At 51.4% G+C, this 24,849-nt stretch overlaps 1 protein-coding gene and 2 long non-coding RNA genes across 11 annotated transcripts in view; 1 reads left to right on the forward strand and 2 right to left on the reverse strand.

Annotated features, from left to right (window-relative positions):
- Nucleotides 1–3,630, forward strand: part of LOC125619326 — a 15,474-nt gene extending 11,844 nt beyond the window's left edge. Inside the window, exon 4 of the long non-coding RNA XR_007350808.1 lies at nt 2,535–3,630. This is a non-coding gene — a long non-coding RNA (uncharacterized LOC125619326). The remainder of the gene's footprint in view (nt 1–2,534) is intronic.
- Tnip3 (TNFAIP3 interacting protein 3) overlaps nt 1–19,685 on the reverse strand; it is a 72,704-nt gene extending 53,019 nt beyond the window's left edge. For 5 of the 9 annotated variants that reach the window (XM_048811979.1, XM_048811974.1, XM_048811976.1 and 2 more), the window contains exons 1-2: nt 17,859–19,685; nt 1,505–1,590 (exon numbers count right to left, since the gene is read on the reverse strand). In XM_048811979.1, coding sequence (XP_048667936.1) covers nt 1,505–1,590; nt 17,859–17,900 — 128 coding nt within the window. In that variant the 5' untranslated portion in view covers nt 17,901–19,685. Of the gene's footprint in view, nt 1–1,504; nt 1,591–10,026; nt 10,463–10,577; nt 11,108–15,834 lie in introns of those variants that run through there. The other 4 variants (XM_015478999.2, XM_048811975.1, XM_048811973.1 and 1 more) reach the window with 4 other exon arrangements.
- Nucleotides 19,686–22,668: 2,983 nt separating this feature from the next.
- LOC107136729 lies at nt 22,669–23,226 on the reverse strand. Its single transcript, XR_001502745.2, has 2 exons — nt 23,154–23,226; nt 22,669–22,910 (listed from the first exon to the last, which is right to left on the reverse strand). It is a non-coding gene; the product is annotated as an uncharacterized LOC107136729 (long non-coding RNA).
- Between the last annotated feature and the right edge of the window lie 1,623 nt (nt 23,227–24,849).

Genomic DNA, 24,849 nt, shown 5'->3' on the forward strand with positions numbered 1-24,849 from the left:
CCCCGCTCCTCCCCTCCCCTCCCCCTCCTCCCCCGTCTCCCCTCCCCTCCCCCTCCCCCCTCCTCCCTCCTTTGCTCCTTCTGTTCTCCCTTTGCTTTTAATGTCCCTCCTGCCCCAGAGGTCCCCGTTGTCTCTCACTGTCACCTCCTCCTGTGGGGTACACTCACACTGCATCTCGCAGCAGGTGCCACAGCTGCAGCTGCGCTCTGGCCCTGCTCCCTGAGACCAGCGGAGCAGGCAGGGCAGGTGCGCTCTGCACCGTCACAGGGGAGAGAGCAGCAGGTGGTGAGGGACATGCCTGCACTTAGGGGCCGCAGCCCTAGCTGAAGTGCCGAGTGTCAGTGGTTGAGGGGGAGGAAATCAGTTCCCTCACAGTGCCTGGGGCTCCTGGTCACCCCCTGGCCAACCCATTTAAACATTGTTGCTATTGTCAGTCTTTGTTCAAAATTCCTGCAGGCTGCCTTGTCCGCAGTCTGGACCTTCTTCCTGGAGTATACATGGGCCACTTTCCATGAGTCTTCACATGGGACCACACCTGAGAGTGCCCTTACACCCACGGCCTGAGAACCCTTGTGTGAGAAAGGCTGATTTAGAACATGGGTCTTGCTGGACGCTGTGTCACACAACAGGAATCCCAGCTCGGGAGGCTGAGGCAGGAGGATCACAAGTTCAAGGCCAGCCTCAGCAACTTAGCTAGGCCCTAAGCAACTTAGTGAGACCCTGTCTCAAAATTAAAGAATAAATAAAAAGGGCTGAGGATTGACTTGGTGGTTTAGAACCCCTGGGTTCAATTCCTGATTACCCCTGCCGCCCCCCCCCCCCAAAAAAAAAGAACAAGAGTCTTGGTATTTCCTGGACTATTTTTAACTTGAAAGGGCAAGCTCCCTGCTCTGGTGCTTAGGCACATACTCTGCTCTGCACTTCTGAGTGCCAGTGCATGGGGAGAGGGTCCGGCCTCCTCGACCTTCAGCAAGCAGCTGCAGCACTCAGAGGTGCCAAGTGAGGTGCAGAGGACAGCTCTCTAGGCCAGCAACAGGGCGAGGCTTGAGGGCAAGCTTGCCTACTGCCTGCACAAGCAGAGTGGCTGAGGAAGGCAATGCTTGATGAGCACTTAGAAACCTTCATCCTATACCTGAGCTAAGGACCAGACCAACAGGAGGACAGACACAGCTACTCCTTCATCTGATTGGTGAATAGAGTTGTTTCCTTGGAGAAATTTACACCGTTGAAGAGGAATCACCCCAAGTACCAAAGCTCATCAATGAAAATTGACAAATACTTTAAAAATCAAAGACTTGCATAGCCCACCATGCTTCCCGTCCTTGGATGGCAATGAAAGAAAACAGGCCAACAGTCCAACAACGGCCACGGTCTGCTTCCTAGCTACTTCCCCAGGCCCATCCCCTGTGTGCTAAGAGAACCAGAACTTTGTCAGCAAGCAGAGCCATTCTGATTAGACCACTGCGTTACGGGCGCATGATCTCCAAGTGAAACGCACGATTACCTCTCAGAATCCTCAGGCTGGTGGGTGAGCATGACCAGCTTCTTGTCTTGGTTCTCGTCTCTGCTTACAGGCCGTCCACATGGAGTCTAAAAGAAAAAAGATACCAAGGACGTGAGGCTCAGACGTGCCCCAGGACAGACGCGGGGCAGTCGCGGGGAGCGAGCCACCTGCTTGGAGCTTTCCATGCAGGGCCATGTTTTTATTCTCCTCCTGAAGAGGACCACCACAGATTTGCCTTCTGCCTGGTTTCAATCAAGGACCAAACACTGAGAATAAACACAGACGGTCTTGCAGCTGGGGAAGAGTCTGTGACAGGGAGAGATTGACCAGGGTCAACCAGAGGAGAGCTGGGCCCGCAGTGTGCAGGACATGAACTGTGACGGCTGTCAGAGCGACGTCTGAGGGGAGTCAGCCGGGTCCAGCAGAGCTCACCAGGTGTGCCCAACCACCAGGTGTGCCCAACCACCAACTGCACCCCGAGCCCAGCTTTTCCCCAAGGGGCGTTAGCAATCCTCTCCATGGTTCAAGATAACAGGACAGCTGGGAACGTGACCAAGAAAAGAAAAACTGGGAGAAAACCATGCTCAGACACAGAGTCTTCTATTTCCTTTTTTCCTATTTAATATGAATTGAGACTTAAACACAAAACTGTGGTCCAGCATTACACAGTCGGCGTTGTACCTCAGAGGGTTCACAGTGGGATCTTGAGGTGGAAGAATTTGAAGATTTGTATATGTTTTAGAAGACAATTCCTGCAGGCAGTCAACACATTCTAAGTGCATCTGGAAACATGCAATTGCTGTGATCCATTAGAAAATCTAGGGGTCGAGTCTATGGGAGATATGCAGCCAGTTTGAGTTGTATGAGTTTCTGTTGAATTGTAAGAACAACCAAAAAAAAAGTTTGTTTGTTAAAATGCTCCAAGAAGGATCCCTCTGGGTGTCGGCCAGCTGGTGGGTGGGGGGAGGCGGCTCTCCTTCCATTCTGTTCTCAGCTGTGACAGTTGTTTAAATCATCTGTTTACCACCAGGGTAGCCAGTTTCTGCATGAAAGCGGATGCCCCCAGGACTGTAGAGCAACAGGACCACCAAGGGTGCAGAACCCCACCGGCGGTGCCTGCCTGCGCTGGAAGGCAGGGACGCGTCACGCCGCCTGGCGGAGAGGGCCTTGCCATGAGGGTCTGCCTGCAACTTCTGGGAGCCGAGCTCCTGCGTGAACTAATAAAGTAGACGAGCGGTGAGTGGTCAGAGGTGTCTGTAACTAGTTCACTGAGTCACCCAAGAATCATAGCACCACCCTTTACAAGAGAGGAGACAGGGGCCCAGGGGAGACAAAGGACCAGGAAAACCAACTGCCCAGCCCTGTGACTACTGGGCCTCGATTTCCTGCTGTCCCCTAATTAAACATGGCACAGATGAGTTTTTCAGTCTGAAATAAAGTTAGATCTATTTTAGTACCAATTTTTAAAAGTAATATATAACATCTCTACATCTCACATGAAATATATTTTACATCACACATGAAACCTGGTAAAAATATACTTTTTAGGGAATAACATTGTATCATTTAAACTCTGATGGTCATAAACAAAGTGGCATGGGGAAGGAGCTACCCAGACGGGAGGCTTCACAGTTGACCTTCTGAGGCACTGGGAACACACAGGTGCATGTGGTCTGGGAGGAACATTCTAACATATTCTATTCTATTCTATTTCCTTTCTAAGTAGCCTTTTGATAGCTGGAATTTCACACTAATTTTTCTATCCAGGAAGCAAAAATATCATTGAGAAGTAACCAGAAGCCAGAATTCATTAGTTCTCGATTTCCATCACGAGTCTTTCCATTTCTACCACCTACAGGGGGCTTTTTCCAACTGAACAGTATAGCAAAGGGGATTATCAGAAAATGACTCTTCAATCAGAGGCCTTGTCTTTCAAATGGAAGCAAATAAATAAAACCAGGCTGAGCCTGAGGACCCGGGTCTTCTCAACACCAGGGCTTCATGTTCTTCTTTTTTTAAGAAGTCTTGTGGAATTTAACAAATTTTCTCTAGCTCTCTGAACTTCATCTCTGTTAGTTATGAGTCAAGGTGACATTAAGATGAGGAATTCTCTCCCCACCCTCTCACTCAGCCAAGAAGCACAGAAGCAGCCTCCTGGGAGGTCAGGAACGTCATGACCCCCTATGGCTGATGTGGGACAGGGGACAGGCTGCAGCAGGGCACCCGATCCAAGCAGCCAGGAAGTCCCGGGTCAGCGCGGCCACCTGGCTCTGGGAGCACAGCACTTACCCTCTGTTTGTCAATTTTTGGTTGCTGTGACCCAAACACCTGACAAGAGTGATTTACAGGAGGAAAAGTTTATTTGGGGCTCATGGTTCCAGAGGTGCTGGTCCACAGACAGCTGATTCCATTGCTCTGGGCCCCGGTGGTCCACCCCAGCTGTGGTCCACCCCAGCCATGTGAGCCTGCCCGCGGTCACCCCCTGGGTGGGCTGATGAGGTCACAGCTCTCAGGGTGCCATCCTCTCCCTTCAGAGCACCCTGCATTAACATGGGGGCTTCAGAGGACACCCACATCTGAGCCCTGGCACCCTCCACCGCGGCCCAGTAACTCTCCTCTAATGTAGTTCGACGTTTTGACCTGCTAAACAGACCCTAAATGGAGCAACCCAGCCAGACACAGAAGATGGTGCACGTTCATGCACAGGTGAGACGCGCAGGGGAAGGGGAGCGGCTGCCTGGCCTCCCGACCTTCGCTGCTCCAGGTGGATGCTCTCCTGAAGGACTGCCATTCAGGTGGTCAGCTCCTCTGCTTAGTCAGGGCCAACTGCCTGCCTGCCGTGCTCTCTGTTAGTCTTCAGGTCACCAGCAACTGGCCTGCTTTGTCCTCATGTCCACGACCTCCCTCCCCTGCCTGGCAGGGCCTCTGGGAAGCCATCTTTTGCCCAGATATGCTCATGTGTGCAGTTCCCGAGCTCTGGACCACTGTGTGTATCCCCGTTTGTCGGAGGCATGACCACAGTGCCCTGCTCTATGCCAACAACCTGCCATCCACCGAATGCTGAGATCCTTCTTCTAAAGTGACTTCCAGAATCCATGCACATGTCTTAAAACATCTGAAAATGTCTAACTGATCTGATTAGAGTTTGGTGAACCCAGGAAGAAAGTCAAGCTCTGCGGCATCAGTTGGTGTAAGAAAGATCGGGGTGAAATGGTGGGGCTGGCCTCTTGTCTTTATAAAGAATATGCTTAATAACGCCACAACGCGGACGTGCCAGCACGGCGGCGTATACCACGGGCACTTTGAACTGATGTTTTCAGGGTCTCCAGGGCTGACTCGCAGACTTTGTCTCTGACTGGAAACACTTGTCCCTGTCCTTCAATCTGGTGGTAGAAATCCCAGATATGGGATTATAAACTGCTTGTTAAGCATATTCTTTTGCACATCTACAGATGCCAAGCCGGGCCGCAGTTAACGCAGGCTCAGAAGTGGGACTGCCCAGGCCCATCCTGGCCCATCCGTCTCCTAACTGGGGAGACTGCAGGCCTTCTGTGCTGCTTCCTCTGAGATGTGGATGATAATCATACCTGTCTCATCTGACTATAATGAGTCCTAAGCATATAGTTTTAGATTATATTGTTTTATTTCTAAGTATTTTGGTGGATTATATTGTTTTATTTTTGCCCTGTTTATATCAATCAAATTTGAAAACCAAAGGATTGACATTTTATTTACGGTTGTTTTATAATTCCGTCTTCCTGGGAAGGCAAGGGCAAACTGCAACGACTCTGAGAATCATGAGATTCATGTTAGAGCTGGGTGGCCGGCAGCATCCCCTGGGGAAAGGCACAGGCTGTCTGTCTGCCCACTTTCCTCTGTCCCCCTCCCCTGTCCACTGCTCCTTTACACAGTGAAGTCCTGTGGTGCTGAAGAAGCAGCTGTCACCTTCTATTTAACTTAACCGAGAGATGCCTTGGGGTCTTGGATGGGTTTCAGCACATCAGTGAAGATCGTAAGTAGTTTGATTGCTTAAGCAGAGATTCACACAATCCACAGAAGATCGAACAACCCAGCTTTAGGGGACAGACTTATTTAGGAAGTAAACCAGATTGTAAGAGCCTCCTGCCATTCCTGGGGACAGCTTTCTGAATCTGGGATTTCTACCACCAGATTGAAGGACAGGGACAAGTGTTTCCAGTCAGAGACAAAGTCTGCGAGTCAGCCCTGGAGACCCTGAAAGCATCATGTTCAAAGCGCCTGTGGTATACGCCGCCGTGCTGGCACGTCCGCGTTGTGGCACTGGATCCTGTGCAGGCCCATCCAAGGGGTGAAGCCACGAGGCAGAAGCCCTGAGGCTGACAGGTGGTTTATCCTGTGACACACTTCCCTCCATGGCACCCAAGGTGGAGCTCAGGATACCGACCCAGGAACTGTCCCGCTCCCGTGCCTGCTGTCACCAGTTCAAATCAAATGTTAACCAGATGGACGTATTTCAGACGGAATGCACTTGGTAACCGGCAAGCCATTATCAAAATCACCATCCCTGTGGTCTGTGTGTGTGCGCGTGTGATAACTTACAAAGATTCTGTAAGAGCATATGTGAAAATGCACGTATGTACCTTCACATTCACACTCTTACATACACAAAAGCCCTTATACTGATTTTTTGAAAATGATATTTCGGTATTTAAGAATACATAAAAAGCTTTCTTGTTGATCACATAAGAGAACTACTGGTAGTTAGTTAATAAAATGTTGGCTGGCACAGTGGTGTATGCCTGTAATCCTATCATCTGGGGAGGCTGAGGCAGGAGGATCACAAATTCAAAGCCAGCTTCAGCAACTTAGTGAGGCCCTAGGCAACTCAGCAAGACCCTGTATCTGAACACAATATAAAAAGGGCTGGGATGTGGCTCAGTGGTTAAGTACCCCTGGGTTCAATCCCCAGTACAAAAAAAAATTTTTTTGCTAAAACTGAGACTCATGAGAAATAATACATTAGTGCCACATTGCTTTGGTGAAATTTGAAATACACATGCCCTCTTTTCCAAATGGGCATCTACCAGTTGTCTACCTGGCCTCCTGGCCCATGGTGAATCCTCTGTCAACTCTAATTTTGGTTTCTTTACAAAGGAACAAGTACTATAAGAAACAAGGCAAGTGTGGCATGCGTGCGGCCCAGGTTCGATCCTCAGCACCACATACAAACAAAGATGTTGTGTCCACCGAAAACTAAAAAATAAATATTAAAATTCTCTCTCTCTCTCTTTAAGAAAGAAAGAAAGAAAGAAAGAAAGAAAGAAAGAAAGAAAGAAAGAAAGAAAGAAAGAAAGAAACAAGGCAGGTGGAAAACAAGATGCTTTTAGATGCTCAAGGCGATTTTCCAAACCTCTGTATTTGTCTCACCCACGTGCAACTTAAATTTGGTAACCACCTTTATTGGATATTTCCCAGGTATTCCAATCAGGTCCTGTAGAAACAATAATTCTTTCACCTCTTTGTACCCATACACCATCAGTTTATATGCAGTCCATTTAAATTATGTAATTACCCAAAAAAAGTGAAGTTATAAGTGGGTTGGGAGAACAAACAAACCCAGAGCTGGTAAATGTGCCACTCGACTTTTAGCAGCAGAAACCAGAGCAGGACCTGAGCCGTGCGCCCGGCCGCCTGGAGTCCCGCCTGCTGTGCAGTGCAGGGGACAGAGCGCCCAGGGAGGCTGAGGGAGAGCAGCAGCCCAGGCAGGCCTGTGGCACCCCGACAGTGAGCGTCTCTCTTGAAAGCATTAAAATCCATTTTTAACAAACACTGTGAGGAAATAAGACAATCCTTTTGGCATTTAGTTTACTTTTAGTAACTTTCATGGCTTTGGGGGATTTTCAAAGCCCATTTGTTGCCAATATGCAAATAATGACGTTTTATGATTCTTTTAAAAATCCTTGTTATTATAGGCAATAAAGAAACGGACAAAATCTCCAGCACATTTTCCTACTAATACCTTTAGCCACTCCTTATACATGAAGTGGCCAGTTTGCGTGTCAAAAAGCTTCATTCCTAGAGCTCCGTATCTGTCATCACATCCCTAATAAAAGAAGGGGAGTCCACCTAGAAACAGGGTGATGGACACCTCAGGTGACCATGACACTAACCCAAGTTTGCAGGTTCAAAGCTGGGACACCACTGAAGCCTTTCTGATAATTTCTATGCAAAACAAGGCAACTGCCATTCAACAGGATGCGCCAGTCACCGAAGAGCTGGGGTCCTTATTCTCCTCCCCTGACTGCCTCCAGAGGGTAGGAGGGCCGTTCCTGGTCGGCACTGAGCCCCTTGAACCGTGGCGGGAAGGAGCTGGGAGGAATAGCTCACACGGCTTTCACTTACAGTCACGGCTCAGAGGAGATTGAAAAGGAAGATTTCTGCTTCACATCACTGGGCCAAATAAAAAGAAATACCCCAAAGAGTTATAGGTTTTTTTTTCCATTTCATATTTCTCAGAAAGGTGTCAAATCAGGGGACTTTTGACACCTATTTCCTTCTAAGACTTTGTTTTCCTTGCAACAATGAAGTTTTGCCCCATGTTCTCTGTAGCTCAAGCCCATCGGCACCTGCATTTCTTCTTTGTGCTCAATTGACCTCTGGGCATTGGAATTGGAAATGTTCCTGAATCAGGGACCAGGAGACCATGCTTCTGCCTGTCACCAGGGATATCATCAAACCTGTGTGCCTCTGGATCCGGTCTCTATCACCATGTCTGAAATGGGAAGCATCGGACATTATAATGACCAGAGTCACTCTGCTACCTATGTGCTATGAAAATTGGTCACCCCAGGGCCATGGATGCCTATGTCCTCGAGCTTGGTGAGATGTCACCCAGGACCAATTCCTACCTGGGGAAGAGGCTCTTCTTGTCCTTGGAAGGGTCTCTCATTCTGCATGTAGAAAGGCATTTATTCTGGGTCTATATCCAGTTCTTTTCTGGGAAATATTCTCACATGGTGGACCTTTACTGAGGAATTTCATGGAAGTTCCCCAAGTTACAAAGTCAACCTTGTAAACATGTGTATTAGAAGCATGATTGAATTCAAAACCAAAAGATGTGGATCTCGTTTTCTCTAATGATCAACAGGCAGTGGAATGAATCGGACGTCACATATGAATAACCACCAGTGAAACTCACTTCTGGAGGATCCCAGCCTTCACAATCCCAGACATCCAACCGTGCGGGAGAACCGGCCCACGGGCTCTCCTCTGAGCACCTCTCCTTGCCGGATCTCAGCGAGGAAGGACGTTTAGAAGTCGACAGGCAAAGAGCCCAGGAGCCAAGCCGCAGCAGCAGGTTGTAAAAGCCGCAGACGCTGAGGCCACAGGTCTCCTTGACGAGGACCCTTGCCCCTTTCCATGCTCACCCGACCTGCGCTGCCAGGGACCCACAGCCACAGGTCTTCAGAGGAGCTGAGGACCCAAGTGTTCAGTGGGACCCACGCCCGGCGCTGTTGCCGCTCGGGGTCTTAGACTCCTTAATAGGAGCGACTGGTCTCACACTCAGTTTCTCATGTTTAAAGCCATGACACTCTGATGAGAGGCGTAGTGAGTGGAGAGGGAGAGCAGGACCCCACCCCCCCGCCCCAGTGGAAGGGAGAGCACCCAGTGAGGAAAGCAGACAGCACCCACGGGAACTGCAACGGGACCGAGGGGAATGAGGGATGGGATTTCTTTTTTTAATTTTCTGGAATATAAAATTGCAATTCTAAATTTTTTTTAAATGGCCTCAAGAAATTGAGGAGACCCCCCCCCCCGAAAATTGTTTCTTAACACAGATCCACTCCAAAGAGCTGCTCCTGCCCTTTGGGTGGAGCCCTGCAGGCCGCTCGCAGTGGGACTCTGTGGAAGCACCCTCAGCCTCTCACAGCAGGGACCCCAGGCCCGGGGGCAGTGTTGTAGGTTGGGGTCACGTCATCCCCGTCCTCCCTGTCGTCCCCGTCATCCCAGTATTCCCGAGCCGGATACACACAACCTACTCATGTCCATTGCTGGCTGTTAAAATCACCTTCCTTGGGAGACGATTTGGCTGTTTACACTTAAGCGACTCCTAGGAAGTTTCTTTTCCATTCTCCTTTGGGAAAAAACGACTACTTTGAATAAAACACTCCAGTAACTTTGTATTTAGAAATGCATTGTTTAAAATGCTGTCATGCTCCCCAGGGACAGGAGGACCCGGCACCTTGAAGAATACAGAACAGAGTGCTCCCTTGGAGCCCGGGGACGCTTGCCTGTCCCGACAGGATCACGGCTGGAGTCCTGTGCTGTCTGAGGACGGCAGGACCACAGCGTCATCCCCATGACTGCGTGAGTCAGCCATTCCTTAGAGAACTTCTAGAAACAACGAAGCCAGGAGGATAGCAGTCGTATGGTCAGGGCCTATTAAAGCAGCTTATCTGATACGGAGACAGAGCCGACTGGTGAGGACTCTAAGGACTTCACTGGTTCCCTTAGGGTCTCCCACGCGGAGCACAGACCCTTACCTTAACTGCTGGTGCTCCCAGACGCGCCATCCATTGTACATGCTCTTTAGGAGGAAAACCCGAGGCCTCTAAGGAGTGCAGTGACCGCGAGCTCTGCTGAGCCGGAAAATGAAAGTCCGGGCGCTGGGTTACTCACCGTGTGCACCCCGAGAGCCCCTCTCAGCTCTAGGGCGCGCACCTTGGGGTCCAGCCCCGAGACTTGGTCTGCTGGACTCTGAATCAAACAGTAACCGAGTGGGTTAAGTAGAAGCATGTATTTTGAAAGGTTAAGCCACCCATACACAGGGAAACCCCCTCCTTAAGAAAGTCATTCTGCTGCCAAGAGGTTATTAATATTCACCTCTCGGATACAAACACGACCTACAGATGAAAGGTTCCCAGCCTGCGTGAAACACCACAGAGGATTCCCTCTCAGGCTGTGCTGTAATGGAAACCCGGGGCCAGGCACCTCTTGAGGCTCCGCGGGTACTCCAGGAAGTCCACCTGCCCACTGAGCGGAAAGTTCTCAGCCTCCAGGGCCACACACACCCCCCCAGAGCAGCACCACTTACTGTAAGGGCCGTACAGGGCACATTCTCATTTCTAGGAATGCGCCTCTGTCTCCTCTTCCTTTCCTTCCCTGAGAGCGCGGCACCGGGTCGACAGTTACCACGCCCTTTGAAGTCATCTAGAACAAGCCCCTTGCCTTTTACGAAGGAGGGGCTGCGTGTTTTCTTCCTTAGAGGGGAAATTGTGCTTACGGTCCTGTTGCTTCTCTGGCATGGCAGGGTTAGGAAGCTCACGCACTTTTATTACCATAGGGAAGTAGTCTGTCCACTCATGGGCAGTGATGGCCCTCTCCGAGGGAGTGAAGAGGGCTTCCCCAGTGCAGGGTGCATGCCTGCTGGGCCCCGGGGCTGAGTGGGCTGGGTGTGCTGGATGGGGCAGCAGAGGCCACACAGAGGACACTGCTCATCCCACCATGACAGGCATTGTCACTTCAGGAAGACGGTGGCAGTGTGCCTGACAATGACTGTGTCACTCCACCCCAGCTGGCACATGCTGGAACACCAGCTGGAACGCCAAGCGGTCACAAAGGGAAGCTCGCATTCTCTACATCACAAAGCCTCGTACAGACCAGTCCTGGCGGGTAAAGTCCTGCGTGCTGGTGACGTTTCTTTATGTTTTTATGTTCTTACAAAAGTTTTCAGAAAAAGGAAAAAAACAAGCCGTCCATCACACAATGCAGCTTGCACAGGCAGGAAACCCCAAACAAAATCAGAACAGAGCCCGGGGTACACCCTCCGCCCTCACCTGGATCCTTTGACACATCTGGGGCCAACATGCCATTGTGTCACCATCTCCCAAAGTGTCTCCAAGGTCTTGTAAAAAGTCTCTTTAACTAACACAAAGTAACATCTCCCTTGTTACTTTCTTTCCATGTGAGAATGACAATGTATCTTAAAGTTCCACGAGAAGGTGCCATTTCAGTGCCACACCAAAGCAGCAAGGAGGTCTGTCCTGTTCCTCGGGGCTCTCCCGCTCAGTGGCACTCCCACGGGCTGCTGCCCCCTGTTCTGCTGGGGGGCACCCCTCCCACCCCGCCTGGTGGTTTAGTGAGTGACCTCACTGCTGGGTTCTCAGGCTCTGGAACCTGCACCCACACTTGTCCCACCCTTCACCGTGGGATGGTCCCATGGGAGGCACAGGACAAGGGGCCTCAGTGCCCCCTGGAACTCCTCAGAGTTCCAGTAGTAGTGTCCCCATCCTGTCGTAAGATGTGCTCTGCGATGGACAGACCTCCTTGTCGCCACTCCCCACTGCCTTGCCAGGAGCGAGCTGGACGTGCCAGATGCTGCCGCCATGAAATGAGGACACTGTGGTCCGGGGTCACTGCACCTTCTCCTCACACGTCCAAGCCTCTGAGCAGCATCCAGGGCTGAGGGGCCACGGGCCAGCCACGGGACCCACCAGTCCCCAAAAGAGCATCTGTCTAGTGACTTGCCTTCAGGGACAAGTCCAAAACAGTAATAAAACGTGAAGACCAGGCCTCAAGGGGAAGATGGGGGCCAAGTCAGAGGAGCAGGGTGAGAGAGGAGAGAAGGAGACTGGTCAGGCGAGACCAGGTCTTTCAGAGCCAAGCCTGGGAAGATGGCTGCTCTGCTCTCGGTCCTACGAGGGACTAGCAGGTCCAGCAAGGGCAGTTCCCAGGCTCTCAGCTCAGGAGAGGACAGCCCCCACCTGTCACGTGAGCTGACAGTCACATGCCCTGGGACCCCAGGGCGAAGGCTGCCACCGGTGCGGGGACAGGCAGAGGGCAGCACCTCTGCCCTGGGGGGGTCCGGGTTCCCCTCTCTCCCTCCAGGCACATCCTCCATCTCCTGTCCTCTCCTCTCCCAATGTCCAGACTTCAAATCCCAGCAAGAAATGGAAGCGCATGGACACAGAAAGCTAGCGCCGCGAGAGCTCCATCTCCAGGGCTTCCTGCCGTGAGGTCTCCTAGCGTGGGGTAGAGCCGGAGCTCTCGCGGGAAGCCAGATCCAGGCAGGCCACCTCCCTGTGACATGGGCGCAGCTCCTCAGCTGCCCAGCTTGGGTCTGGCTTGCGGCGAGAGCTCAGTGGGCCTCTGGCCGTGGCTGTGATGAGGGATGCAGTCCAGAGCTCATTCCCAGACATTGGCAGGACAACACCTTCCGTGGTCCTAAGGGCAGAGACGGACATCAGGCCCCAGGGGCAAGGCGGCGGGGAGCTTGGCCTCTGTCTCCTGGCCAGCTCCCAGCAGAGGAGCTGAGGGGAAATGTGGACCCTGATCCTAGGAAGAAGGGCTTTTTTCTCTCAAATTCCAGCTCCTATAATTAGAAGTAGGTCTATCCAAGTCCAAGAGTTAATATCGATGATTTATTATTTAAATAAAAGGGCAGTTCAGTGTGTGTTTTGGGGTCACTCCCCCATCACAGTGTGTGTGTGCACGTGTGTGTTTCACACCAGCACAGACGGCAAAGGCCTAAAGAGCACGTGGTTTCAACCATTATGACCTCACAGCTCTGTTCTCTGGAACCAATTTTTCTCTGCAAGCAGCTGGGTCTTGCCAAGGATGGGGACGGGAGACGAGCACACAATTCCACATGAGATGGACAGGCAGAGATGAGCCAGGGACTTAGGTGATTCAGAACACAGCTGCTTGGGACCAAGTCCAGTTCCCACTGCAAGCCAGCCTCAAAGACAGCGTGACTTTCAAAGGTGGTCCTAGGTGTGGACAGAGCGGGGGAGTCCCTGAGAAGTGGACACACAGCCTCTGACTCCTGTGCTCACCACAACTGGCGCTTTCCTGTTTCCAGGGGACATCAAAGACTTCCCCATCCATGGGGAACCACACTGTCTCCAACATCAAGTGCACCTTTGATCCTCCTGGCTCGTGTGGAATACCACCCAGGAGCACTGACTGGAAATCGGGCCTCTGGACCAGATCCGCTGTGATGGCCTTCTGTCCTCCACTCTGAGATGGAGCTTGGGAAGACAGCCTGACACATCTTAGTGGAGGGGATCTTTTCCCCTTAGCAGTCTTCTTGTTTTCAGCTGGAAATCCATAGGTGAAAACAACTTCTGATGCTGAGCTGTGGCCTCCACCTCTGAGGACCCCTGTTGGCAGTCACGGTTCTCAGAAGGTCTTCAGATGATGACCTGTGGTGCGTTGGGGTCTGTGCATTCGGGGATAACAGGGGCTTTAGAACTGCAAGAGCGGCCACTAACAGCATCAGGTCTGTGGACACTTCAAGGGAAAGCGGTCACTCAGCTGAAGATCAGGAGAGGGCCTCACTGTTTTGTCCCAGGGGACTCAGAAGATGACAGGGCAAAGGTGAAATTCAACCTCCAGCACCATCAAGCTCACAAAATAATTCAAAGCCTGGCTTGAAAATGATCTTATGCACCAAGGAGAGAAGTCTATTTCTAGAAGTTTAATGTGAACCAGGCATCCCTCTACAGGGACACTTGATCTAACGGCCACATGACGTATCAGGTTTATTTAACCCCTTGATGCCCGAGTCCTTGATTTAAACATGAGACTGGGCCATACACGCCTAGGTAGACCTTTCAGGTCAGAAGGTCTGGGTCACAGATAGAGGACAGCACAAGTTTTCCCTGGAGAAACGGAAACACAGCCTCTGGTTTTAGCATGAATTTAATTATCTTTTTCAAGGTCCCTGTGTGGTTGGGAAAAAAAAAATATACCCAAAATATGACTTTTACATTATTCTACATTATATCCACTCTGGGTTGATTCTACTTGTGGAATTACATTACCTCTTTCATATATTAAACCAAAATGTCAAAGACCCAGAAGAGTTGAACTCCCAGCACAATGAAGAAACTAGATACCTGAATGCACAACTTACTGCCAAAGAATCATCAGACCCTGGGAAAAACAATGTCCCTGTGTACTTCACCATGTGTAAGAATGTCCAAGGAAGCTCTTGGCCTCTAATGAAATGTCCTCTATTTTACAAAGATGCTTAAGTTTGCAGAAAGTCAAAAGTAGTCAAAGATCTGAAATAATAATATTTTTTTTTAAATTTTAAAATAAAAAAAAAATGTCAAACGTACAAAACTATATCATATGGAGAGAAAAATGGAGAAATGTCTTCTTCATTTCCAAGCCTGACAACTATTCTCAGGAAATTTGGTCTACACATAGAACTGGTAACAGACAAGGCATAATATTTTATTACTGGATGAGGCTGGTGAGTAGCACTCTTGGCAATAATGTATCTCACTGTGTGAGGCTAAGGATATTTCCTGCAATCCAACTATTCAGAGCTTCTCTATCTACTACAAGGGCAAGAGAATTAAATGCCACAAATTCAAGAAGATTTCCAGATCGTTCTCTCTGGTTTTCAAAACTGTGGAGATACAAATATATAATCTCAATCATACTATGGGCAGAGTCAATTACTGGGCCAAGTCAATTGCTGAAGTCAAGTTTAAAGTAAAGTCAGCCCCTCTAATTTAATAACATTTCATTGTTGTGTGGTGATTAAACTACAAATGGGAGAGACTCACATATGAATTTGATGATGATAATTGAGAATAATGATTACCAATGATTTCTGATCATCTGTTATGTGCCAGGTGCTTTTTATCTCCCTGCTCCTCTAGTTAGGTGTCTGGACAAGAGTACTGGTATCGTCAGAGACTTAGAAGTGCAGAACCTCAGGCCCAACCCAGACTTCCTGAGTGAACGAGATCCCCAGGGATAGGGCTGGAACTCATTGGTGGACATTAGGGTTTGAAGAGCATCACATTAGCTTACTTATTCTTCACAGTAACGGGCAAGAAGGTACCACCCTACCCCTGGTGCTGATGAGGAAATAAAGCCCAGGCAGTGGAGATCCATGTGCAAAGTGCCTGTCAACAGGAGCACCCAGTGCTGACCAGGGTCAGTGCAGACCAGAACCAGGGAGAAGTGCCCAATGCTGGTCCTGCAAGGAGAGAATGCCCACCGGGGCTGCCTCGCTCAGCCAGGGTCTCCTTAGTAGGGCTTGAGCCGTAGCTGTGAGTCCCAGAAGCCCACACATTGCTGTCTCCCATGCAGTGGCATTGTGACTGTCACATGAGCAAACTAAGGCTTTCCAAGGTCAGCTGGGATGAGAGGTAGGCCACAGGTACACTGCTACCGGTTTCCCCTGGCCCATGTGCTCCTCATGTGCTAAGCCCTTCTGCCCGACCTGCGTGTGCCCAGGCCCCAGGGAGCCAAAGCAGTGCGGTGTCTCAGAGCAAGGCCCCGTCCCCGGGACAGGTGGAACCTGACGTGCCAGGTGCTGGGTCAATTACCTGCGGGTCCCTGGGCGAATGCAGTGGTTCGGTCGGTGAGTGAGAATCTCGCAGTGAGCCATCATGGAGGACTTCTGCTGAGATACACAGCCCTCTGTAAGGTGCCGTTGACCTGCGTTGTGCTGGCCAAGTCCTAGCCACAGCTCAGGAGGGAGCCTGGCCTCCTCCGTCCCTGGCCAGAACCATCCGTCTCGGGAGCCTTGGCCGGATTTAGCGGGTTCCATCTTCCCCTCCCAGGGTCTGGAAAAGGACTGCACCACGGCCGTGACCACAGGGAGAGCGGAAGACTTGATGTGGCTGCTGGACGTCCCTTTCCCACACAGCCATGCAAACGCAGAGCTCTGCCCAAAGCCCAGTGTGGGAGCACAGAGAGGTGGGCTTCCTGTTCTCTGGCACCTCTGACTGGAGCACTGTACACAGACAGACACGCGCGTGAGTTGGCAGCTTGATGAGTTTTCAAAAACTGAAGAGACCCACACTTGATCCAGAGGCAGAGCCTGTCCTGGGACGTGGCTTCTCGTTGTCCACCCAGCAGGCTTTGGGAATCACCGGGCTGAGGAACCTGGGGTTTGTGGCCACACAGCAAAGGCGAGTGGGTGTGACGGGTGGGTGACCATGAGGCTCCTGCTGACCGTGGTCCAGGAACTCACTGACCCGCACCTCCAGGCTCTGGTTTGCTGGGTCAACTTTGGAAGTCGAGGTGGGCCAGCGTGCTTTCCAGGACACTGCCCTGGCGCTGGACTAGTGGGAAACGCCACTCCCACTTGACCAGGGTCTTTGGCTCTCCTTGGCTGTATATACTCCACTTGGACCTGCCCACTCCTCCTTCCAGCCTCCTTCTGCCACCTCTCCAAGTTGTGTGGCTGCCTTCTAGACTGAACAAGAAGCCATGAGCATCCTGTGAGTGTCCACTCTGGGTCACTCGCTCTTAGGCAAGGTGGCCACTCTAGGTGACCTGTGGGTGAGTTGCTGAGCCACCCCAGAGTCGGGCTCGGCTGTGGGTTTCCTCAGGTCTGAGGCCTGGCCACTCGGTCAGTGGTACTTCCTGAGAAGACTCAAGGGCTCCTTTGAAGTGCTCTGGTTTCTGGCAGAAGTGCTTCATGCCCGTGATTCTAAAGTCTGCTTGGTTGTGTCATACAGCGGTGTCACCTCCACAAGGAATTGGGGCCTTATCAGAGAGGAGAGCTCTAGGTCTGCAACAACCAAACAGGCATGAAAGCAACCCGGATCCCGTCGCTCCTTCAATCCAGTGCTTAGTGGATGTAGGCTGAAAACTGGGGACCCATTTTCAAGTTCATAAGACGGATATCGAATTTTTCCTAAATTAGCAAAGCTGCAAAATAGCGTGTAAGTTTGGTTCTCTATTGAAATAGCCAGTTCTAAGCCACGTGCTGTGCCCAGTGTTTCATGACACCTCATTGGTAATTAGAAGTATTCTAAAGAGAGGGAGCAGATGGGAACCTCCTGAGGCAGGTCCCAGGAGGGTGCCGCTTTGCTTCTGCATGTGTTCTTGGCCACAGCAAGTCACCAGGGTGGTCCAGATACAGGAGTGGAGAAGGGCTCCCCCTCTTGATGGGAAAACAATGTGGCTTTTCATTTCTGCCATCAAGGGGAAAGACTGGGTCCCAGGTGCCTCCTCCTCCTCGTCCCTGATTAGAGCCAGCTGCCCCAGAGCAGGATTGCCCCCTCCACGGCTCGGCCTTGGCCCTGCGGAGAACAGCACTGCCCTCTGACCCCGCCGAGCTCCGAGCTATGGAACTGTGAGGCCTGTGGGCAGGAGCAGCAGGTGCACCAGGGTCAAAGGCCCAGTGAGACCTCCGATCCCAGGGCTGTCTCACATCTTGAGTCTTTGGGGGACTTGCTGCAGGGCGGAGGCTGAGAGGCCGTCCTATGGGGTACTAAGATCGTGTAGCTACTAAACTTTAAAGCTCAATTCTAGGTTTAATTTTGTCTTTCAAGAAACATTTAAGTGTCCAACCCACAGCCCACTTCATGAACAAACCACGACCTATCCCCTGGTTCACCTGGTTGTCTCTCCAGCAGGCCTGGAGCCCTTCTTGCTTCATTCTGAAACTACTCCTGAAGTTCAGCCAGGAGCCCAGGCCTGCCTGCCCACGCAGGGCCACGCCTCTCCAGACCAGTGCCCTGGGGACCTGCCCCTGCCTGCCCTGCGTCAGGCAGAAGATCCTGCAGCTGCTTGTACTCTGGACCCTCCTTGAGCACAACAGCTGTGGTCAGGGGTCACAGCAGCGGCTCTTCTCTCCTTTGGAGGCCTTTCTAGCTGTCCAAGGTCTTCCAAAGAAGTGGCTCCGCCTGGCAGCGGAGCAAGGCCTCTGGTTTGCTAAAGGAAGCCCAGGAGCCTCAGAGGCTGTGGATCACTTGTGCCTCCACATGGACCTTCTCGGTCCATGCAGAGACAGCAGTGGACGTACTGACTAGAGCCGCACTGGGAAGGGGGGGTGGGGCTGAAGAGTACACGGGAGGAACCCTGGTGACCTCTCTAGGTGGCAAGCAGTTCCAGCACAAGTGGAAGTCCCGTGCTGTGAGAGCCTGGGTGGCAGCGTCCAGCCCAGCTCTGGCTTTGGCTGACCCGAGCACAGCCAGTGCTGGGCGGGCAAGTGTGGGCCTCAGGTGCCCTCTGTGGAAAGCAGTCCTGACATGCCCGTCAGCGTGGAACACCCATCAAAACCCTGAATCAGGTGTAAGGCCACTGAGGGAACTCGGGCGGGAAACCAGGGTGAGCAGGCCAGAGCTGCAGGCAGCATGTGGGTCAGCGTCCACCATATGGGCCCCAGCGCCCTCTGAGACAGGGCACTAAGACGTCTCAGCTTTCTGTCCTTCCTGCGAGGGTCTGCATCTACACGCAGAGGAAAGTTAACCCTCTGGCAGTGCCCGGGAGGCTGCAGCTGAGGCCTGTGGGCAGGAGCAGCAGGTGCACCAAGGTCAAAGGCCCAGTGAAACCTCCTATCCCAGGGCTGTCTCTGTGTCCCCCTCCTGACAGCTGTGGAACAGTCCCGTCAGAGACCAGAGCCCTTGAACTTCGCATACTCTGCTTCCTTTCTGTGAGGGTCAGAGGTAGGAAGCAAAGCTACGCTGGCCAGAGAGAAGAGGAATCAAGGTCAGCATGAAAGTGGCCGTTACTCCAATAAAATACACGTGAAGAGATTTGCAAGGGTCCAGTGAAGTGTGTCGTTATTAGAAATTGTTAAAAAGCAAAATGATTGTGGGTTAAGTATCACAGTCCACTGTGGACGCGGGGGAACTGTCTCAGTGAGCAGAACCTGGTCCCCTTGCCCTCTTAGCAACTCTGACAAAGGAAAGACTGGCTTGGGGCCCACAGGAGGCGTGGCTGAACAAAAGTGTCCCCTGGCACTGGGGCAGCGTCTGGAGAATGACGTAAACCACACGTTCTGGGGAAGGCTGCTGCAGGCAGGGAGACTCCTGAGCTGCCGCAGGTACTTGCTGGACAGGCTCGGCCCCCCCGAAGTTCCCTGGGCACCAGCTGCTTTCTGGCTGTCAGCCTGGAACGCAGGTTTATGAGGTCAAGTCCAGTTGGATTGGGAGGGAAGAACTGGAAGCTGTGTTTGGGAACCGTGCATTCTGACAGGACAAGAGCGTGATCCTAGTCCTGCGTGGGTCCCTTGGGATGCAGGAGGGATGTGAGGATGCAGTCTCACAGCCATGCATTTCCCAGCTCAGGCTTTGACCTGATTTCCTTTCATAGATTCTGCAGTTACAGCCCAACTGCTGGTTGGAGCTCGTGGCAGCTCCCAGCCTGCGGTGCTAGGGCTTGAGGATGAAGTTGTTGCCCCAACGTGCAGAAGGCCAAGGAGGCTCGTGCCAAGGTCGTGTGCTAACAGGGATGATGGGCTCCTAAGAGGGACAGAGGGGCCTGCCCCATCAGGGAAGCTGTGGGCGCATGGTCGTCATCTGTCAGGACTCCTGGCTGCCACTGTGCACCTGGGGCCTTTTCAGCCCATGGTGGAATTGTGAAAATAACCAAGAAAGGGGTTGCCAATTAGGTGGTGTGCGGCTTCTGTCCTCCTCTGCCTCTGCCCACCTGTCTGCAAGAGACAGTGAGTGTGCGCACAGGGACACAGACGTAGGGCGGGTTTCACAGCAAAGGCACACAATACACTGAACACTTGAGATTGTTCTTGGTACAATACAAACAGTCATGTTTGTGAAGATTTGGAGGCCAATGTGCTCAGTTTTAAGAAGGAATGTAAAAGAGCAATTCCTGTTTGGTAACTGCGCCTGCGGGAGCGCACCACCTCATAAGGTGAACTTCATCAGGAAGGGCCGCTGTGATGTGGAGGGGAGGAAGTCTCACCCTGAATCACGCAAGGGGCGGTGAGGGCTCCTCGAGAGGCCAAGGATGCCCATTCTGGAGGTGTCACCACGCAAAACCGTGACACAGAGTGGTGCCTTTGACTCCTGTTTACCCTGAACATTGCCTCAAAACATGAGGCCCCCCCTGGCTCTCCCCCTTTCTACTCCGTGAGTAGATGGAGTAAAACATCAATTTCTACAATTTCCAGGAGGGGCAATCTTCAAAGGAAAATGAGGAGGGAAACCAGTATCGACCAAATTTGTAAGATCAAGAAAATGCAAATGTCACAGAAAAAAGTAATCCCAACAAATAGCATTCTGAAGCAAACGGCACTCTCTCATTATTTTAGTATTTATAGAAACGTTCCTTGGATGACTTGGTACCCGTGAATGGTGCACCTGCTGCTGTCCTGCTTTGTCTATGTCCTCCTGTCGAGGGCCCGTGACCTGCTCACTGGCACTCACCGTCCAGAAGCCTGTTCTTGAACGTGGTGTGGGGCGCGTGTGCTAGGTGTGTGGAGGGTGGGTGTGAACGCAGCCGATTCCTGAGAGGCAGGGAGGGCTGCGGAGGGAGGGCTGAGGTTGGCTCAGAGGAGGAGCCAGGGAACCAGGACGCAGCCCCAATATGCCCAGGGTATGCTGAGCTGCCCAGGGCCTCGGGGTCCAGTGGACAGGGACAGCATCCATCCTGTGGCAGTACTAATGGAATGGACACCTGAGGACGCTCCCCTCTGGTTGGTCTGGCTTCTCCCTGGGGTGCTGCTCCTCGCCACTGGCAGACCCTCGGGCGCTGGACTTCCTCCGCCTCTGGGATCAGAAGTGCAGCTCCCAAACTCTGGGAAACCAGTGCTTCAAGGTCACCTTAAGCGCTCTTGACAAAAGGAAATCGTCTGTCAGGCATGTTATACAAACCAGTATTTGACAATCTCAGTGACTTGATTCAGTTATAGGTAAACATGAGAAAAGTGCATCATCTCAGTGTGATAAAGGACCAGTCTGCACTAACCTGGCACTTGGTGGGACTCTCCCACGTGGAGCTGCACATTCCTGGCTGGTGCCTGTCCTGCAGAATTCCAGACCACGTGCAGTGGAACAGTGGCAGGAGCCAGGCCACCGTCTCTCGTGCCACCGGCCCAGAGGTGCTCCCGGCCTGCAGCTGCCTCAGAACTTTGCCAAACCCCACGTGGACGAGACTCTGGCTAAGCAAAACCTCTCTTGAGGTTTTAGGTGAAATAGTAATTTTAAAATTACTATTTTACCTAATCGAAATCAGAAGGGGAAGAGACAGGACAAGACAATGAGAACAGGAAGGACCCTCTAAGGACTTCATAGCCATCAGTAATGAGAATGGAATTCACCATCGGCTTCCATTTTAAAAACAAGTTCATCCCTACCTGTTCATAGTTTTTATATGTTTGCTTTGACTTTTGTATCTTCCAAATGCGACTTCCCCCCAGTTTTTTTGTAAGTGTCATATAGTTTTTAATCTTCTGTTTTTGTTTAAGTTTTGAAAACTTGAGCTCCCACCAGCGAGTTCCAATCTGGTGCTGGATAGCTCTTGGGAACCCAGACACAGGCACAGGTCTTCCATGAGCCTTCCTCCAGGGAGAAGCCCATGGATTCCTCCCCCGGGACCAGCGCAGGCTGCGGCTGAGCTTGCACCTTGACGGGCAGAGAGGCTGGCACACAGTCGGCTCTGAGGGTCCTTCCTGTTCTCAATCTCTTATCCTGCCTGTCTTCATCCTGACTGACCTATGATAACCAGAATTGCCCTCTGCAAGTAACAGAAATTCAAACCAAGCCAACCTGCAAGAGCACACTCTCTCTCACACACACACACACACACAATCACTGGTTTATGCACTTTATAATTATGGGTAACTGATGTTTACATATTACTGTCTTCTCCCCACCAAACGCAGAGTCATGCACGTAAACTAGAGACGTTCCTGTTTTAAATGCTGTGAGAATCTTCTGTTAGGAGCCCTAAGCCTCTGCTCTATCCCTGCAAATCATGAAGGATGTGGGGTCTTGGATGGGGAAGTCACTCTCCAGCTGAGCATCATCTCATCTGTAATCTCTTCTGTAGAAGACTGATTTCAACTTGCACTGACCTCAAAGCCCGATTCAGGAGTCTTCTGTTCTCAGTAGGGTTTCTCTCTATAAAGCATAGGTGAGCAATGTACATTTACTAACGACTTTGTGCAAGACCCTAAGGGTGAACTCTCATTGCCTGACATAGGGTATTTCACTCCAAAAAAAAAACGAGAATTAACTTTTCTCATCCGCCTTCTCCATTCCCGCCTTTGGTCTCCTTCGACCCATCCTGCCTTGTGAAGTCTCTCGACTCTCTCCTCTGAAGCAGAAGCAGAGCTCACTCTCAGAGGCCAGAGGACTGGCAACCCTGGAGCCCCCAAACAGGCTTGTGAATCATTAAGTCCAACCCTGCAGTCTCCCCCAAGGGGGGCACTTGGAATGTAGCTAAGGATTTTCATCTTTGCATTTACATTTAATTACATTTAATTGTTCGATTCTCCAACAGTGCTCCTTTTAATTTCTCTAGATGAACCCAGGATGTAAATATTTTCCAGTCCAAGGAAGAGTCTCCAGTGGGCTGGAGCTGGTCAATGAGCCGCCACGTCCTGCATGCAGGGTCTCTGGGAGCGTCTCCAAGGCAGCCTCCACCTGGGAGCCCACAGGAACCAGGATTTCCCACTTCTCCTCTAGGAACAAAGCATCGTGAGCTGCAGGAGAGGAGAGAAGACATATCGAGGGGTTTATTTTATGGCGATTGTGAAAATGGTTAGTGGGTAAGGTGTGGAGAGTTCATGGTGTAGCATGAGAAAAATGCAGGGTCTCTCCTGCCAAGAGTGACTGGCAGAGAGAAAGAGGAAGAATGCCTTTCTCTGTGGTTTGAGACTTTTTACTAGAGAAGACAAAACCGAGAAAACTCGCTATGCAAATTTACATGTTTCATTAATATTTACCACTTGGTCCAATTTGATGAAAAGGAGTCAAGAGTGTGGAAGCAGAAGAAGTGGCCACCCAGATGGAGGCTCGTGCCGCAGTCTGGCTGGGCACAAAATCACGAGCCACCACACAGCTTGTAGATTCAAACAGCAACTCTTTATTCCCGAACTCACACCAGCCGTCTACAATCACGTTCTGGGGAAATCCACGTTCTCTGCCCAAATCCACGTTCTCTCCCAAATTCACCTTCACTGGGCTTCTGTCTCCCAAAATATACCGTCTGAATCCCGTGAGAACTCAAGGGGAACTTAGGCAGCAGGATACGCCCTATTCCCAGCAGGAATAATCTTAAACCTTAAACCTGGAACCTAAACTGGGAACGCCCTAAACCCGATGTTAAACCGGGAACACCCTAATCCGCCCTGGTCCTTGAGCAAGGTCAACTACATTCAATGTCACTGCAAAATGTCAGCAACATGGGGTACGCTGGCAAGGAAATTGTCATACCTACTTGGCTAATGGCTCCCAGCAGGCTCGCAGTTGCTGATCTTTCTGCTGCTTCGAGGACACTTGAGGCAGGCCAGCCGTCTCCCGCCACGTCCCCTCTGCCCCACAACTCACGCCATGCAGGAAAACCAAGAGCAGGCACGGAGCGGGCACGGCTGCCCCGAGAGGCCCAGCCAGCTGGGACAGGTCAGAGAGGAGGCAGGCCAGCCCAGCGAGGTGGCTCTGGAGGGGAACTCTTCAGCTCATTTCCTGTGTTTACATCACACGTTGGACTGTTATCACATTAACGTGATGTTGATCTAACCTCATGTTTGTGTCTCAGCCAAAAAACGAAAGTAAGCTGGGAGCAGTGGACTCCCACGGGGATGAGTGGAAGTCAGCACTGCGTGCCAGCCTCGAGGAACCCACTGACCAGCCACGCAGACCGCTGCCCAGGACGGGCCGAAGGAAACACCACCACGGTCCCAGCCAGAGCACTCAAAGGGCACAGTGGCCTAGCCACGGAGGACCCCTTCCTCCATGACAACACAAGCTTGATAAGGATACTTGGTTAGCACATAAAATTGTAGGAAATATACTTGCTTATCAAGAAATATTCCAGTAATTGAGAAAGGTGTTTATTTTTTAAGTTACAATTTTTTCTTCCTTAAAAAAAAAATGGTCTTGAAAAGTACTGATGGTTTCTCGTTTTTTCCCTTCACTAGCTTCATGCCAGTTAGTGAAACTGACAACTCAAATTCTTAAATTGATCAGTGTAGACCATATCTGGCTTGGATGTAAGTATTACTGAGCAACCCACCTGTGGTAAGAGCCCTCTGCTGCTCACGGTAGTAAAACCCTCCCACAGCCTCTGGACGTGTGGTCTTTGAAAATCAAGGTTAAATGTGGGGATGCAGCCCCAGGCAGGGAGCTGCCTCTGGGATCCAGGCAACATGGGCTGGTGCCACCTGGATGCAGAGCAGAGCCCGGGGTTTGCGGCTGCAGCTGGCGCCACCTGGTGGCCGCTGCGCACAGCAGCGAGCTACCCTGAGGCAGGAACCGGAGGCCTGAGGCTACTTGGCACCCTGTCCTGGCTCTACCTGCTGAAGACACCGAGGAGGCAGCCACCGCTTTGCTTCATCACCGCCTGGCTACCTGTCACTTCCAAGATGAGAATTTTACCCCGTTATCCTTTGAGTTCTCCTATAAGTGCTCTTTATCAGGATT

This window comes from Marmota marmota, unplaced genomic scaffold (genome assembly GCF_001458135.2).
Source record: "Marmota marmota marmota unplaced genomic scaffold, marMar, whole genome shotgun sequence".
Taxonomy (NCBI): Eukaryota; Metazoa; Chordata; class Mammalia; order Rodentia; family Sciuridae; genus Marmota; species Marmota marmota.